Raw genomic sequence first — 18,914 nt, forward strand, 5'->3', positions numbered from 1 at the left:
ACAGGTAGGCATCCAGGTGGGTCTTGAATATATCCAGAGAAGGAGACTCCACAACCCACCGCTGGGCAGCCTGTTCCAGTGCTCCATCACCCTCACTGTGAAGAAGTTCCTTCGCATGTTGGTGCAGAACTTCCTATGCTCCAGTTTATGGCCATTTCCCCTTGTCCTGTTCCCACAGACCACTGAAAAGAGGTTGACCATGTTCCTTTGACTCCCACACTTAAGACACTTAGAAGCTCATGGAAAAACTCCAATGGAAAAAGAAAGTCTACAAAATGCAGAAAAGGAATCTGGCTGCCTGGAGGATTATACAAACAGTGTCAGGACATGCAGCAATGCAACAAGGAAGGCTAAGGCAGACTTGGAATTAAATTTGGCAAGGGAGGAGAGACTTCGGGCAAGGGAAGAAGAAAGGTTTCTTTTAAGCATGTCTGCTATGGAACCAGATGGAATGCACACACAAGTGCTGAGGGAGTTGGCAGAAGTGACTTCCAAGTCACTTTATCAACTTTGATAGGTCATGGAGAATGGGAGAGGTGCCTGAAGGCTAGCAGAAAGCCAGTGTTACTTCAAAATGGGCAAGGAGGATGTGGGAAACTACAGGCCAGTCAGCCTCACCTCCACCCCTGTGAAGGTCATGGAACAACTTCTCCTGGATGTCATTTCTAAACAAGTGGAAGAAAAGAAGGTAGTCAATGTGGATTCACCAAGGTGAAATCATGCTCAATGAACCTGGTAGCCTTTTATGATGTTATGACAGGGTAGGTATATAAGAGCACTTAATGTTGTCTGCCTTGACTTCAGCAAGGATTTTGACACTGGCTCCCATAACATTGTTGCTGGTAAGCTTAGAAGTTGGGTGACAGAGGGGTGGACAGTGAGGCAGACAGAGAACTGAGGCTGACAGGCAGAACACAGAGGGTTGTAATCAGCAGCACAGAGCCTAGTTAGAGGCCTGTAGCTAACTGTGTTCCCCAGAGGTTGGTAATAGATCTAGTCTTCTTTCATATCTTCATCAGCAATCTGGATGAAGAGATAGAGTGTACCTGAGCAAATCTGCTGATAACAGAAAGCTGGCAGGAGTGGCTGATACATCATAAGTCCGTGCTGACATTCAGCAACACCTGGACAGGCTGAAGAGTCGTGCAAAGAGGAACCTTCTGAGGTTCAACAAGGCTAAGTATAATGTCTTACACCTGGGAAGAATAACCCCATGCATTATACAGGTTAGTGCCTGACCAGTTGGAAAGGAGCTCCACAGAGAAAAACCCGAGTGTCTGGTAGACAACAGGTTGACCATGAGTGCACTTGTGGTCAAGAAGACCAGAGGTATACTGGGGAGCATTAGGAAGAGTGTGTAGCCAGCAGGTTGAGGTGAGGTGATCCTCACCCTCTGTCTGCTCTGCTGAGGCCATATCAGGAGTGCAATGCACTGTGTCAATTTCATAGAGAATTTCAAGAGAGCATCTGGCAAAGGGCCACAAAAATGATTAAGGGCAGGGAGCATTTCCCACCTGAGGAAAGGCTGAGAGACCTGTGACTGTTCAGCCTGCAGAAGAGAAAACTGAGGGAGAATCTTATCAATATTTATATGAAGTGTGCTCCTAGAGAAATGGCTCCCATTTTCTTATGCTGGCCCAGGATATCAGAAGCAGACATTGGTGGTTTGACAGTAGAGGTTGAACCTTCCCATCATTATTTCATTATATTTTGTTGCTGCATGACAGATGGCAGCAGAGGGGCAGCCTGACAAAATGGTGTCTAACATGGAAGTGTGTATGCAGTAAAGGCAGTGAATTCCATCCATGAAGAGAAAGTTGTACCCACTGATGGTTGTTGAATGTTTATGGAGAACAAACAGTGGATGTGAGCACCGTGAGATGGTGAGTGGTGCATTTCAGCAGTGGCAAAGTGTGTCACTTCAGCTGGTGCACGTTTTTTTTTTTTAAGAGCGTGGCCTGTAGGCTCCTGTTCACAGTGGTGACAATACATAGCTGATGGTGGTGACTATGCTGAAAAAACATGTTTTGTAGCCTGAGAATGTGCTTTATTAAATAGTGCTACTGTGCTCTTTGTACCTTTTGTAGTTTCCATGGAAATAAATAGGAGACATTACTTTGAGAACAATCTATGCCAGCATGTTTCTAATGGTAGCAAGAGACAGAACAGGAAGTAATGGACACAAACAAAGAAGTTCCATATGAACATGAGGAACTTTACTGGGAGGGTGACAGAACACTGGAACAAGCTTTCCAGAGGAGTTGTGGAGTCTCCTCAGGAAATATTCAAAACCTGCCTGTGTGCTTTCCCGTGTATTCCTACTCTATGGAATGTACTTCAGCAGGTTCCTTCCAAGCCCTACAATTCAGTGAACATCTCAGTCCAAATTTGGAAAAACAACAGTCAGGCAGTCCTGCCCAACCGATTACTCGCATTTCAAGTAATTTGTTTGTGATCTCAGAATCTCCTGTAGACAAAGCTTTTTTTTTTTTAACTCGCTATTTTGTTAATGAAGCAAGTTTTAAGAGTAAGCTGGTAGTTTCTCAGCTGTGCTACTTCATGTTCTAAAGAACACACAGAAGGATGTTTACCAGAGAAAACAAATGCCTGAACGCCAAGGTGAGGGTTTAAAAGCCATCAGCAAAGTAGGATTTCAGTACTGAGAAGTGCACTTCAGACTCACCAGTAAGAGCGGTACCCTGCCCAAAGGAAACTATAAAAATACACACTGTGGATAAACAAACGATTGCAAGTACAATTGTACAAACATTAGAGAATCATATTAAACTTTTTATAAAAGCTTCTGTGTCACTGTTTTGTTGTGTCAGGTAACATTTGTCCCAGTTTTTCCTACTAAACAGTCACTAAGGAAAGCTGTCATGAAAAACGTTTCAATTCTTCTCAAAAGTGATGCATGTTTTCTTCAGAGGGTATAGTATCACAAACATTGTGCTATTCATCACAGAGAAGAGGCAGTGCTCCCAGTGGACCTTCCTAGCACAGGAGCAACCATACAGAGACCAGAACATTAACAGGTTGTTCTCTGTTCTTCCCCATTATAAATTATTCTACTCTGAAATTTTTTATTTTTTTATTTTTTTAAACCAGAAATCTTACGGCTTGGTATTGAATTTCAGGTTTACTAGTGAGTTGTCAACAACACATTCACACATACTTGCCTTTAAGCTGAAAATTGGCTGTGATTTATCAAAGTCAGAAAGGTATAAATAATGCATGTCTTGCAATGACAACATTTTTTTGTAATGTAAGAACTAATGGCCTGTCAACACAGCATTCCAAATACACAACCTCTACAATGGTTTACAGAATTTCTTCCCTCAAATTTTTTAATATGATAAATGAAGGGCTGTTAGGAGGCAAAATCACTCCAACTGAATCCAAACAACTATGATATTGTGTGTGACAGTATGTGGGAAGACATCGTATATCTTTAAGATCAGTAAAAGTAGGCAAGGATGCAAAATTCTGTGTTATCAGAACTTTGCTGATGAGCCCAAATGAAAAAAAAAATAATAAATTATTATTTAGTACTTGAAGCCCAATATATAAATCAAAACTTAAATGATCTCGGTGCAGTCTCAATTTGAACACTGTGGGCTCCACAATATAAAAATGATGTTAGGATACTTGAATGAGCCTAAAGGAGGCAAAAGAGCTCATAACACAGCCAGAAGGTATGTCTTTTGAGGAGAAGGCATGGATAACTGGGTTTTCCAGTCTGCAGAAGAGGAGGCTGAGAGGTGACCTCGCTTCTTTCTGCAGCTCCCTGAGCAGGAGAAGCAGAAGGAGAAGGAGGTGCCATGCTCCATTCCTGGGAATTAATGGTAGTATAGGAATGGCACAGAGATTGTGATGGTGGTCAAACCATCAGGCTTCCTGGAGAGGTGGCTGATGCCCCATGGTCTGTCAAGTGTTTAAGAAGCATTTGGACAATGTCTTCAATAACATGCTTAACTTTTTATTAGCCCCAAAGTGGTCAGGCAGTCACACTCAATGGTCTTTGTAGGTCCCTCACAACTGAACTATTCTATGCAAACAAGTGTGTGAGGAAATACAAGGTAAGAAAGCACACTTGAAAAGATATGAAAAAGCCTGCATTCAGGGGGAAAAAAAGAAGCCAATCTAATCACATATGATTTCATGAGGCTTTTATGCGAGTTTCTTTCAAGGTACGACAGTTCCTCCTTAAATCTGTTGCACTCTAAATATTTTAGGATTATGCTAAAGTTCTGAATCTTAGCCACAGTAGCATAGCAGAAACACATCTGCTGGAGTTTCTGTAAAAAGGGATTAGAAAAGCAGCATTTGACACACAGTCAGTACAATCTGCTCCAGTTACCTAAAAAAACTTACCTCTCTGTTATTGTTTCTCTGAGACCACTTGCAACACCTTTCACCACTGTACTAGCCTTTGGCGTCAGCACTACTTGAGATATAAAAAAGGAGCCCTTCTTTCTTCTTTCAGTGATTGATGCCTGGAGGAACTGAATCAGTTTTTCTGGATCTGTTGTGTTTGCCCATGGAGCTGGCATCATCTGGCCGGGCCAAAGAAATGGTACCTCAAGAGCCACTGGGCTGTGATAAAAGACCAGAACTTGGTGTTCCTTTTCCCACAGGTACTGGAGGCTTACTTCATGAGCAAATATTGCAGGACACATTTTGTTTCCGTATGTGTCCTTGAGCATCTGGACAAGCTTTTCATGATGGTATTTCTGCATTCCATAGAAATGATTGAAGTCCAAGAAAACCACTTCTTTTGGATGGTCAGCAAGGAATGCATTGATCTCTTCCAGGCCTTCCTTGACTTTGGCACTGAATAAGCCATGAGCAAAGTAGAGTTCGTTGTCTGGGTCTCTGGGCTTGGTAGAAATCCTAAGGTCAAAATACCGTATACCTGCACCCAACTGGCTGGTGAAGTTCATGGTCTGTGTAGCCAACCACTTCCTCATCAACTTTTTAGCCACTGTCCCAAAAACAGACACAAAGTTCTGGACCGTTTCCGGCTGTTCAGGCCCAACTGGAGAGGCTTCATCAATGTAGAAACTAAAGGAGTCATGGGAGCCTAAAAACACAACAAAGAAGAACAATCAATATTGGCTGTATGCGATAGAAGATATTAATGGTTCTTTCTTTCTGATGTCTGTCAACGTTTTTCCACCAGCTCTCCACAGGAACTTGAATGAAAAGAAGTAATCTGTTTTACAGCTTGTCTGGGTGCTCTCTCACTCTTTCAGCTCTTACTGACCCTTTTTTGTACTACTTAAGTCAGAGGCTCTGAATGTCAAAACAAACCTGGTAAAACTTCGGCAAAGTCAGACACAAAACATATCCCCAGAGCCAATGCAAAGATGAGAATCTGGTCCTGTACTCTGAATAGTGCACTGTCTGCTTTGCACAACAAGCTGCACATCTTTGCATGAGTATACAAATGTCAAAGACATGTAAGCTTTCTGACCTTTTCTTCAAGTTTGCATCATCAGAAAGGTTACTAAGTGCTGTTTTCCCCCTTAAACATGCCTCTAAATTATTTTTGCCATGCTACATAAATAAAATAGAGCTACGGTAGCATTATGTTCCTCCATTAAAACACAGAAACTCCACTGTGTACTTTTGACAAGAACAGGGCTACTATTAAACACCTATGTAAAGAAGCTATCATTTTCTACAAAACAACACGGTTGTACAGAATTGTCTAAGAAAAACTGCTTTGCAAAATTCTGGTTGTGTCAAGGTACAACATGGTATAAAAATACCCACACATTTATTTTGCCAAGCCTTTAGATCTTTATATGAAAGCATCTGATGATGCTAAGGACATCTGCAAACACATGATAATTCTCCTAGCTAGAATTCTGTCTTGCTTTAAGGAAAGAAATGCTCACTCTAGGAGATGTTTATCATACTTGTCTACCATTAACTTTTTTGCAGTTTGCACAGACTGTCTGACTGCAGGCAGAGCCACTGTTCCTCTGGTCAGGGATGCTGGTCACATTCACCACAGCAAGGAGTTCTGATCCTCAGGCTGTGCCATAACACCAACAGAACTCCTTCAGGTCAGCAAGACTTGAAACTCCAAAATAGATCATAGCATTAAGCCCCCAGAGATCCAACTTAAAGCATCAAAGCACAAGTCATGCCTTCTGCAATTTATGCTTTTGTAGGTACTTTTCAAAATTATCTTCCAGGGCACACCAGCTGTAGCAAATAAGTTTCACATTAATTAAATCCTGCTACTCAGTCATTTCTGATGGTGATGCTATTTTAACTGAGCTGCAACAAACCCTATATACTGAAGTGACAGCTGTAAAATTTTCTTTAACAATAAGTGGAGTCATGCAAATCATCTTAAACTCTGGCTCGAATTTGGCTTTGTTTAATCTTAGAAAAGTCCTTAAGTATTACACACTCCTGCTTTTCACAGTTGTCTCCTCAAAGAGCATTTCACTTTCAGTATTAGACAAATTCTCCATTTTGATGAAGCTTGCTACTGCTGAGTGCTGAAGCAATACTGTATTCTTTGCAGAGCATGATTAGATCATAGAGTATCTTGTTACACACTGATATCCCAGGGGACCAGATCTGCATACAGAATTTTAATGGTAAAAATGATTAGAGCAGTAACTTGTGTTTCAACAGCATCACAGGGAAAAATCAATGTGATACATTAAATGTTCTGCTCAATGAAACCTGCACTAATCTAAAAATCAAAGTAAATCCAGTCTTGTTAAAAACAAGGAATAGTTACTGATATTATTAAAGATGGATCTTGCAAACCCTTTGCAAGTTCCTTTGATTTCAGTAGGATTTTATTTCTGATGTATATATGGACAAACAAGATTAACTGATTGCAGCAGTGGGCCCAAAATCATAGTAAGATTAATTTAACTATTTGCCTTTTACTGTCAGATCTATAGCCTCTGGGAATTGCAGAAGAGGTAGTTAAGCTTGATCACCACAGCCAATACACAACAGAGTGCCAAGCCCTACTTTAAAACAATGAAGTCACAAGAGGCCACAAAACTCTCACTGTTGAAAACTACAGCAAACAACTTGTTAGCAAGTAGCCTTTAGCCATCATGCAGAACAGAGAAGGAAAGAAAGGAATATCATGGTTAGGAGCTACTGACCACTGCAAGCAGGATAGTACAGAATTTTGTTTTTCTTAATTAAGCTCTTAAGGCACATATTTGAACCTAAAAATTATGTGTAAAAGGTATCCTGTGTAAAAGGTATAAAGAGGAGGGCACTAAAAAATCCACATTTTGTAACCAGAACAGAAAGGACCCATTCCGTTCTAAAAAGAGAAAAGTTTGACTTATTTTGGTTGACAGTGAAAGGATCTGATGTGAGTTATTCCAAAGTATATAAAGGCTCTTTCTGACTAAAAAACATAAACATAAAAATAAAAGTTTTTGGCTTTCCACATGTGTAAGTAGTTTGAGCAGGTCATCTAATGTTTATCCTCATCACACACTATCTATATTTCACATCATCAGCTTACACATTTAACTCTGTGAAATTCAGAATCCTGGAACTTGGCATAGAAAATTAAGAGTACAATGCTGTGCTTTAGACTTAGAATAAGAATACAGTTGATTACCCAATGCTGTGTTACCAGTTGCTGAGCAGTGTTTACACAGAGCCACAGACACTGCACTCTCTCACACTGCCCGGCCAGCGAGGGGCTGGGGATGCACAAGATGCTGGGAGGGAACAGAATCAGAACAGCTGGCACAAACTGCCCAATACTGCATCCCATACTACATGGCATCATCCTGAACAGCAAAGCTGGAAGAAGGAAGGAAGGGCTTTCAGAGTGATTACATTTATCTTATCAAGAAGTGATCATGCATGCTGAGCCCTGTTGTCCTGGCAGTGGCTGAACACCTACTTGCTGATAGGAAGCAGCCAACAAATTCCTCACTACCCTTTGCTTGTGCGCTTGGCTTCTGTTCAGTCCGGTAAACTGCCCTTTTCTCAGCCCAGGGGTTCTCTCACTTTTACCTGATTCCATCCTTCACCCCATCTAGGGACAGTGAATGAGTGGCCATGTGGTGCTGAGCTGCCGACCAGAGTTACAACACAAGAAGAGTACATTCAGAAATACTAATGCAATGACACTTTAAGTCTTCAGAAGGCAGCAGTGTTCACACATCAGTTGTTTTTTTTACAACAGAAGGGAAGCAGACCTGCAAACCCCAGAATATGCTCACACTTGATGAATGGGAGCTGCACCTACATTGCATGAGTGGCAGTCCCTACTACACATAACTTGACTCCATAACTTGAGATGTGAAGAAGCAAGGTCAAGGGAAATCATTTAACCCAAATCACACGAGGAAGTAGAGTAAACTGATACTCTCTTCTTCACTCTCTTCTCACCAGTTTACTAATCGCGTAGCACTTTCCAGAAGTATTAGGTAGCATTTTCTCACTATTTCAGCAACACAACAGACAATGATTCATGCAGTCAAAGATGAAGGGTCACAGATTAAGATCACATGGTTGACAAACAAGGCATAAGTATGGTTTGGATAAGTCACAGACTGCTGATTTATGAAGAGAAAGTGGACAAAGCCTTCTTTCACCATATGGAAAAAGCATCATGGACTATTTTCATAAGAAGCTTTGACTACCCTGTTTTCATGGAAAACTCCAACTATTTTGATACTTGCTGGAATAGCAAAACATCAGGGCACAGAGAATCTGGAGAGGTTCAAAGAAATTTTTTCTTTCCTGGAGGCACTCTTCCTAGTAGACTGCTGGGCTTGGAATGAATAAAGGAGAAACAGTTAGGGACATGAAGGATGACAGCTGTAAACTGACTATAAGGTGATGAAAAAAAAATTAAAATTAAAGGGAAGCAAGAAAGGTAAATTGCAGAACAAAGGCTCTGTATTTCAAAGTAGTAGCTTTTGCTCATTCAACTATTTTAAGTGCCAAGGGACTGAGGAGAAATGGTTGTACTTGAAAGGCAACCTCCTAGAGCATATGAACAATCCACCCTAGTGTGCAAAAAATCAAGGAGATAATCAAACACAAAACACCATATAGAAAGCGTAAGCAGGGACAGCTCTCTGTGAGGAATAGAGGAAGGAGACAAGGGGAGTTAAGAAATGCAAAGCTTGGCTGAAGTTAAAATTTGGAAAGGATCCAAAAGGCAACACAGATCTCCTGCAGAAAGACCAGAAGAAAGAGAAAGGAAAAAGGAAAATGCTGCTCCACTACTGAATGGGGCAGAAGATCTCATTATGCTGGACAAGGAAACTGCTGAAGTAACTGAACAGTGGTTGGACCAGATGACTGCATGAGCTCCTTTTCAACCTAAATTATTCTGCATCTCTTCATCCCCCTGCTCCCCCAAGAGACAACAGCTACACTTCTTCTCTGTCAACCTCTGAAGCAACTATCAGGAGACACTGAAAATGCTTGGATAATCTGTGATGCAAAAAATAAAACTGCCCAGTTTCCAACACTGTGACACTAAAATTCTACTAACTTAGATGTAAGCTAAACACTATTCAGACATTTATGGGTAAAATGTGCAGCATCATCTAGAGTACAAGAATGGTCTGTTTTCTTTAGTGAATTCCCTTAATAGGACAATTGGGAATATACAACCCACTATTGCTCAGCTATGGAAATATTTATGGCTTTCCCAGAGGGCTAACTCCCTCCTCATTTAAAAAATAATTGGGCTCAGTGCTGAAGAGTCCCCCAGGGAGAGTGTGATTCAGTTCAGAACTGCTTCTTCAGCCACACTAGAGATTTACTGACAGGTTTAGTAAAGCCACCATTTTTGGTGGCTGAGCTTCAATATACCATTCATAAAGAGGCAAGGTGCTGCTATATCTCACTCTGCCCTCCTCTTGCCTCACTGGGGGCTCTGGACAACTTTCTTAACAAGAGCTTAGTAAACAGCACCTAAAAGAAATGACTGATTCAAACAGCACTGACCAACTTGTTCCTGACAGCAGCAGACCAGCAAGTCACAGCAAAACTGGTGTTTTCTTTTCACAGGTTAGGACACATTTCATCCATCTCCCATGGATTTCAAGCTCCTTCTGTCTCTGGAGTGGGAGTTACCCAATGACTGCTGGAAGTGGAACCCTTTACAGTCCTTTTGAGTGTCATTAAAAGCTTTGCCTGATGCTATTTTTCTATATTTAGAAGATGAGATCCCTTGGTGACTATCCCTGAAGCTTCACAAGTGGCACAGTCTAATCCTTTTGAAGACATCCATGCCAATGACAGCTCTACAGTGACAGACACCAGATCATAACATGTTCCTCAGAAGCTGCAGAGGGCAGCAATCCTTGACAGCTGGTACCAAAGGTGACCAAAGCAGGTGACGTTCCTGTTTCACTCGGTCTGTTCTCACCATCCCACCTGTCCTTAAAAACATTCATGCAAGGAAAAAAAAGGCCTGTCAATCTGAGCTGTACTAATATATGAACTCTAGACTTCCTGCACTTTAATGCTGTGTCCCACTCTCTTTCTAAGGTGGCTGAGCATTCACTATTTTCTCAGTTGAAACCACAACATGTTTCAGGATGTTGTAATGCAATTCAGACTTCATAATCCAGCCACCTTTTACATGAAATTGCTTGGGTGAAACCAGCTTGGTTTGGTAAGAAAGATTACCCAAGCAAAACCAGAACAACTGAGTAAATAAATAAATAACTAAATATAGATTATGCAGTGATTCCCACAAGTAATTGTGTGGTTTTCTCCCAGTGTTCAACAGTTATGATCCCCTGACAACAACTGCAGGTCACAGGGCTTAAAGTACTTCATTGTAATGCAAAAAATCCAGACAACAGAATACATGGCCTACTCTCTGTATGTAAGCCTAGTGGCTGCACTCTAATCACATTAAGTTATCATGCATCCAGACAACCTTCAGCTAGCTACCTGTGGCCCTCCAGACAAGTTTCATAAACCCAGTCAAAACACAAGGAGAAACAGATGAGTTTTCCAAGACTATTCTGCTGATCCCAGGAAACCAGGTAAAGATGCACAGACAGCCCTGTGCAAGTCAATTTGGATTTGAAGAAGAGCTGAGAAGTCTAAAATTGGTCTTCTGCAGTGGGACCACGGAGGCTTTCCCCATGCAAACCCCAACACCCTTGTTTTGTTTTGTACCGGTATCAAGAAGCCTGAAGAGATGGAACTGGTAACCTCTAGCTATCATTCACCCAAAGCCCACAGCCACAGCCAGTCAAACGGCCATGGTTAGCTGAAGGCAAATGTACCTAGCAAGGCTCACCCAAGATCTTGTTTCTGCACCTCAGTGTCAAACAGTCCTCTGGAATTTCTGCAGCTCCCTGTCTGTAAGCAACTCCAGTACTGTCCATAAGTATGCCAAGGCTTTCAGAAAAGCTTTCCTGCAGCACCATCAGGCTTACACCCAGCCTAAAGGTTCAGGAAAACCTCTCAAGAGAAAGCCTTTTCACCCTGCCCAAGAGCGCTGGCAAGCCAAACAATAACGTATTCTAGTACCTCAGTCTCAGCATGGAAACTGGTATTAAGTCAGACTTTTCTTTTAAAGAGAATGGTATCTTTAAATAACTAACAATACCTGGATTTTATTCAAATGAATTACCTGATCAGATAATAAGAAAAAGGTATTTTAAAAGTCTGCATTTTTCAAGTGGTGAGCTAGCACATGCAAAAATCAACCTGAGTCACCTAATTCAAGTGGTGAAAACAGAAGAGCTATTTTTACTTTTTGTGTATAATGCCCTCTAGTTACTACTGAAAAATGAAAAATGAAGTGAAAACATTTTAAAAATAAACCAATTAAACTTGAAATACCTATGAGGTAACACGAACATAAATTCACTGTTGACAATTAAATTTTTTTCCAGGTCATACGGCACTAACAACCTTATATGCAGATAGTCAAGTCTTTGCAAGTCATCGGTTTTAACCTGTGAAATAAGAATTTTAATTATTTCAATGTGTAACTACAGGGATGAATTAACCTTGATTTTCAGTGGGAGATTACAAATAAAGTACAAGCCCAGAGACCAGTTCTAAGCACACTCCACTGTTGGAATGCCTTTAATTATGTGCTCAAATGTCTGCAGGAAAGCGCTCAATTCTCTTTTAGCTACTTTCAGAATAACAGAATTCCAAATTGCATTGGAGTTTCATGCAACACCAGCTAAACTGAAGTCTTTGAATATTGGGGAGCAAGAAGAGGCATGCAGTGACAAAGGAGAAAATGTATTCTGCTAAGCAAAAAAGGTGACAGGAGAGACAGAGAATGAAGCTGTTAAAGTAAAACTTGTTAGACTCATATTAAATCTGCAAGAGTTTGGATGCTGTTGCAAATACAGAACAATAACAATTTCCCCATCAGAAATCCATTCCACAGTTTGCCCACATCCTCTGCGCCAGCTCTATCAGCACCAACAAATGCCTCCCTTCCTCCTCTTGTAACCAAGACCTTCTTATCTGAAGACTTCCCCTTCTTTGAAGACTTACCATGTGAGAAAAGTAAAGGAAGTGTTTGCTTCCACCCAGCCTCAGTTCCTACTGGAACTGGAAGCCTTTCATTTACCCACCATTCTCCTGCAGCAGATGATAAAAGGTTGCACTCTTTATCCTCCACCAGAGAAGTATCAGCCACAATAATTCCACATAACCATAACTCTGACCTCACTCAAACATCTGCGGACATGACATGATAAGTCTGTGCCACACTGCTTCATCTGGACTGTTACTACAGGTAAGCTACATGTCAACAATCCAAGAAATCAGACAGGTGCTCAGTAATTAGTGCAACTGATATTTTGACACGGTTTGTTGGCAAGTCTGAATAAATTTATTTTGTGTCTGAAAACACTTCAGAAGTCATGGTTTGTTGAGCTAGACATTGTTTCTAACACTACTTCAGCCATGGGCAGATTCCTCTCCACATTACTCAACTGGAACACTGCACTCTGGTTTCAGCTGGGACAGAGTTGTTTTTCTCATAGAGACTGCAATGATGCTATATTTTGGTTTTAGGAGAAAAACAATGTTGATAACACACTGATGTTTTTAGCTGTTGCTGAGTGATACAGTAAAAAGCCAAGGACATTTCAGTTTGCTCAGCTTCTCCCACTGTTTTGCCAGCAAGGTAGCTGGGAGGAGAATAAGATGCTGTGAGGGTAAAGAATCAGGACAGCTGAACTGGCCAAAGGGATATACTGTACCATATAACATCGTGCAGAACAAAAGACTGAAAATGGGGGGAGTTCATTAGGCAGGCTACCACTACTTGGAGACTTCCTGGGCAATCAATTGGTGGGTTGTGCACAACTGCTTGTGATATATAGATATACATACATATATATATATATACATATACCCACACATGCACACATATATACACATATATGTGTCACAATTACAATATATCTTATCCTACATATAGGATATATAATATATAAATATGTATGTATGTGTGTATATATATGTGTGTGTGTATATATATATGCACACACATATACATATATCGGTATTTGGGATGGGGTAATCCCAGATATATATACAAACTTGGAGAACTCCTCGAGAGCAGCCCCACTGAGAAGGACTTTGGGGCCCCAGTTGACAAAAAACTTAAGATGAGCCAGTAGTGTGCACTTTCAACCTGGAAGTCCAATGGTATTATGGGTTCCATCAGAAGAGGGGTGGCCAGCAGGGTGAGGGAAGTGACTGGCTCCCTCTATTCTGCCCTTGTGAGGCTTCATCAGAAGTACTGCATCTAGGTGTGGGGTCCCCAACACAAAAATGGGTTCATAAAGGGCAGGTCATGCTTGACCAACTTCATTTCCTTCTACGACTGGGTTACCATACTGGTAGATGAGGGAAAGGCTGTTGATGTAGTCTATCTAGACATCAGCAAAGCCTTTGACACAGTCTCTCACAGTATTCTCCTGAGGAAACTGGTTGCCTGTGGCCCAGACAGGTATACCCTCCTTTAGGTAAGGAACTGCCTAGAGGGCCATGCCCAGTGGGTAGTGGTTAATGGAGTTAAGTCCATCTGGCGACCTGTGGGACAAGTGGTATTCCCCAGTGGTCAGTTCTAGGGCCCATCTTGTTTAATATCTTCATTGATGACCTAGATGAGGGGACTGAGTGTGTACACTCAGTAAGTTTGCAGATGACACCAAGCTGGGAGGTGGTGTTGATCTGCCTGAGGGTAGGGAGGCCCTACAGAGGGATATGGATAGGCTGAATCGCTGGGCTGAGGTTAATGGGATGAGGTTCAACAAGGGCAAGTGCCGGGTCCTGCACTTTGGCCACAATAACCCCATGCAGTGCTATAGGCTTGGGGCAGAGTGGCTGGATGACTGTGAAGAGGAAAGGGACCTGGGGGTGTTGATTGATGCTCGGCTGAACATGAGCCAACAGTGTGCCCGGGTGGCCAAGAAAGCCAATGGTATCCTGGCCTGTATAAGAAATAGTGTGACCAGTAGGAGCAGAGAGGTAATCATCCCCCTGTACTCAGCACTGATGAGGACACAACTCAAGTATTGTGTTCAGTTTTGGGCTCCTCCCTACAAGAGAAAACATATCCAGAGAAGTGCAGTGAAATTGGTGAGGGGTCTGGAGGAGGGGTCTTATGAAGTAGCTGGAATTGTTTAGGCTGGAGGAGGCTCAGGGGTGACCTCATTACACTCTACAACTTCCCAAAGGGAGGTTGTGATGAGGAGCGGTTTGACCTCTTCTCCCAGGCAACAAATAAGACTCAATGAAATGGCCACAAGTTGTACCAGTAGAGGTTTAAACTAGACATGAGAAAGAACTTTTTCTCTCAGAGACTGGAATGGCTGCCCAGGGAGGTGGTGGAGTCACCATCCCTGGCAGTGTTTAAGTGGCATCTGGATGAGGAGCTACAAGATATGTTTTAGTGGATTGTTGTAGCTACGGTGATGGGAAAACAGTTGGACGAGATGATCTTGTAGGTCCTTTCCAACCTTGTGATTCTATGATTCTATGATTCTAAGTGATGTGGGAGCAGTTGGAGAGGGCCTGGGAGGCCTGAGAGAGGGCCTGAAATGATGATCCAAGGGATGAAGCATCTCTTCTATGAAGACAGGCTGCAGGAACAGGGAAAAGAGAGCCAGGAAAAGAGAAGGCTGCAGGGAGACTTCATTGAGGCTTTCCAATATTTAAAGGGAGTTTATAAATGTGAGGGAAATTCACTTTTTACATGGGTAGATAGTGATAGGAAAAGGGGGAGCAGTTTTAAACTAAAGGAAGGGCAATTTGGATTAGATGTCAGGGGGAATTTTTTTACTAAGATGGGTTTCATGCTCAAACAGGTTGCCCAGAGAGGTTGTGGATGCCCCATTTCTGGAATTATTGAAGACCAGGTTGGATGGAGGCCTGGGCAATTTTCTTTAATGCTTCATCTAGCAGCTGAAAACTTCTACCTGTGACAGAGGGGTTGGAACTTGACCCTCGAGGTGCCTTCTAACCCATGCCATTCTATAATTCTATGGTATACATACACATATACACGTATGTATATATACACACATACGTATACATACAAACACATTCATACACAGTTATATATATATATGTAATATATATGAATGAATATATTCAGATATATAATTTTCATAACTCTTCCCTTGCTCTATTTTAGTAAATAGTTTTTATCTCAACCCACAAGTTCTACTTCTTTTTCCCAATTCCCTTTCCATCCCACTGGGAAGGAGGGGTAGTTAGTGAACTACTGTGTGATGCTTAACCACCTGACAGGTTAAACCACAACAGTACCACAGGACAACAGATACCAACTACTCTATCAGCGGTCACAGCCTAGAGCTACATGTGGTAAAGCACAAAACATTTAATACCCAGCACAGAGAAGTATCTTTGATCCACATAACACATAATAGAGAGCTCTATCCTTCAGAGAATCGCGGAATAGTTGGGGTTGGAAAGAGGCTTCTGGAGGTCATCTGTGCTAACTGCCCTTCTCCTGTATCTAAAGAGAATGAAGTGGAAGGCAGAAAAATGTTTTGACAGATCACTACAAATCACTGAATATCACTCAAAAAGACTCGTATGAATCTAGTACTTAGATGGGGAGAAAGACGAGCCAGTAATCCCTCTATCTGAAGTTGACATTCCATTCCAAGTGACCAACTTTCAGAACCAGAATTGTTTCTGATCTCACTACACAAAAAACAAATCTTCATACACAAGAAGTAATTTCAGCAACTATTACTCTTGTTCTACTAGCATCTCATCAACTGAAATACTCCCGAGACCATGTTTTGGTTTGTGCTTTTGAACACAGCTAAAAATGCCTTCAAAGGCACTCTTTGTTGACATTGCCTTTAATCTCCATAATCACAAAGAACTTGCACTCCATCCTCACTAAGAAGCACCCTAGCATGTGTATCATACATACAAAGTACCCACATTTAGTCTCCTGCAGCTCATGCTCACAAAATGAAAGGATCAGTTCCCTTGTTCCTTAGAGCACGTGTCAGTTAATATCATACTTTAATTTCCCAGTGCTGTGTTGAAAAGCAAAGATATAAAAAAAGCAAGCTGTAATTTTATTTCTAGCTCTCCAAACACTATGAGCATATGTCACAACTATGGATATCACAAGGCAACTTCTGCTAAGGAAACTGTTCTTAAACAGAAAATTAGCATGTTGCCCTCCTGAGAGCAAGTTTCCATTCTCACTTGCTAACATCTTTACTGTCCTTTAATAATTTGCGTAGGGGGAGGTGTTTTAATGTTTTCTGAGACACTTAAGTGTAAACAGCCTCCCACCTCTTCCCAGTGAAACCACCCCCAGATATATTTTAGCAAGGACTTCATGCATACAGTCCACAGAGAAGACTGCATGATGGAGCAGCGCTTGAACAGCATGGGCTCTTTGAGAGTTCCAGATTTCTGCACTCAAAGTCCAACATAAAGTGAATTAATAGTTTCATCACACGTAAGTTCTAAACAAGATCTAAGTTCTAAACTCAGACAAATGCAACACTAACATCAGAAGAACCCTGAAAAAGGCTACAGGATCAGGCCATAGCACAGAACAAAGAGCCTGGTTCCAAGTTTTATTCAGCTCAGTGAAGACCTTGTACAGTGTGGCAAGCTCTCGGCAGCAGCACTGCTCACAGCGTCTCTCCACCTTCATTGCCATAGGGGGTGTCTCCAGATTTACTGCAGAACATCAACCAGGCTACCAGGTGAGTCCCTGCAGACACCTGAATTCAAACAGCACAGGGAATATTTTTTGTGTTAAGTACATATACACAGAATTGATCATATCAAGGATTGAAAGAATCAGTTGGTGTTGCTTCCTCCTTTTTTTTTTTTCCTTTTTTTTTTCCCCCCCTAAATGTGATCTTAAATGTCTCAGCTGCAAGCAGAAGAAAGGTGGAGGAGGAAGACGGTAATATTGCCTATGTGCATGCCAAATGTATAAACACAGTTTGACATCTGTGCACTGCACTGAAAATGTTAAAAGATGTAGGAATTACTTTAAACTTTTAAAGTCTGGCCTAAAATTAGCCGCTAAAGAAGCTATTTTTATTTATTCAAATGAAATGCAAGGATGACTTCATGATGTTTTGAAGGAAGACTGAGAACATACTACTTAATAAAAAAAGAAGGCTCAATTCATCTATTGGGCTAACACTTTGCAGAATTAATGGAAGAGCTTCAACTCAAACCTAAAAAAGCAAATATTCTGTTTCTGACACAGCAAGAGTAACCACTGTTTTATTTATTTATTTTAAGGAATCTAAACTGACCGCACCCACCTGAACACATAAAGTCTAGGATGACAAGAGGTTACACCTTTGACAGTAGAGCAGATACAGCTCTTTGCTTTCCATGGTCAAGTGCCATGATAGGTGGACAACTATGGCCTCACTTATGAACTTCAACCACATGTCTGAGGACTGAATAATATTATTTTATACCAAATCAGTGAGCACAACAGACATTATTTCATGCACAGCTATAACCTGAAGACTGATTACTTGGAAATGAGATCCTTGAGGACAGAATCCTAGGTCATGTCTGTCATCACAGTTCTACAAATGAGAATTGAACAAACACATCTACTATGACATCTTTCATTTTTTTGCTCTGGAAGCTCACTGGTGCTTGTTCAGATGCATCTGAGATTTTTATCACAACTGTCAGTTTAACACTAGTCTTAGAATTATCACGTTAGCTATTTTTCTCATAATTCGTGGAATAGCATAAGAAGATGGACATTTCAGAATGCAAAAGGTATATCTGGTTCTAAGCATAAAATTAATGTGCTAGGAATAGTCTGGGGTATATTTATTCCAGCACCAGCACAGTCTGGCTGAGTGTTTCATCAGTATCCAAGTCATATCTCTTGGGGGCGATCAGCAACACATGCATTGTGAGCCAGCAGCTCTGGAACTGGCAAGAAGCTACAGTGACCCCAGGCAGCTCTGCTCAGCATGTAAAATGGCATCTCCTCACAGTGGCTGCCTTCCGATCATAATTCTTGTTCATAACCCTAGTGTTACCATTGACAAGATAGCCTTCAAGGGCAGTATGCAGCTGAGGAGGCTTATAAAAAGAGAACAGGCTGTTGTTGATCTGTTCATATCTCTTCCTCTCCACGCACACAGGAACATAAAGCACTACTTATTATGTATAGCCACAAGTAATGCAATGTTCACACTCGAAAACAGCATCAAATCAGGACACCTCTGCTTCTCGTGCTTTTCTGTACATGATTTCTTTTCATGAAAAACAGCCTTTAATACTCTTGCTAACACAAGAAATTCTCCTTGAAATAATTGCTTCTGCTGACACAAACCTTTCTCTTGCCAGGTATTGCAACTTTTCAGTGCAGCGTAGCATTCTGAATTTTG

General features: G+C 41.4%; 1 protein-coding gene across 1 annotated transcript in view; it reads right to left on the minus strand.

Moving 5' to 3' along the window:
* The window catches only part of PLCXD3 (phosphatidylinositol specific phospholipase C X domain containing 3), a 91,463-nt gene that overhangs the window by 29,790 nt on the left and 42,759 nt on the right, over positions 1 to 18,914 (minus strand). Inside the window, exon 2 of the mRNA XM_072359699.1 lies at positions 4,375 to 5,083. Coding sequence (XP_072215800.1) covers positions 4,375 to 5,083 — 709 coding nt within the window. The remainder of the gene's footprint in view (positions 1 to 4,374; positions 5,084 to 18,914) is intronic.

The sequence above is a fragment of the Excalfactoria chinensis genome, chromosome Z (assembly GCF_039878825.1).
Source record: "Excalfactoria chinensis isolate bCotChi1 chromosome Z, bCotChi1.hap2, whole genome shotgun sequence".
NCBI classification, from domain to species: domain Eukaryota; kingdom Metazoa; phylum Chordata; class Aves; order Galliformes; family Phasianidae; genus Excalfactoria; species Excalfactoria chinensis.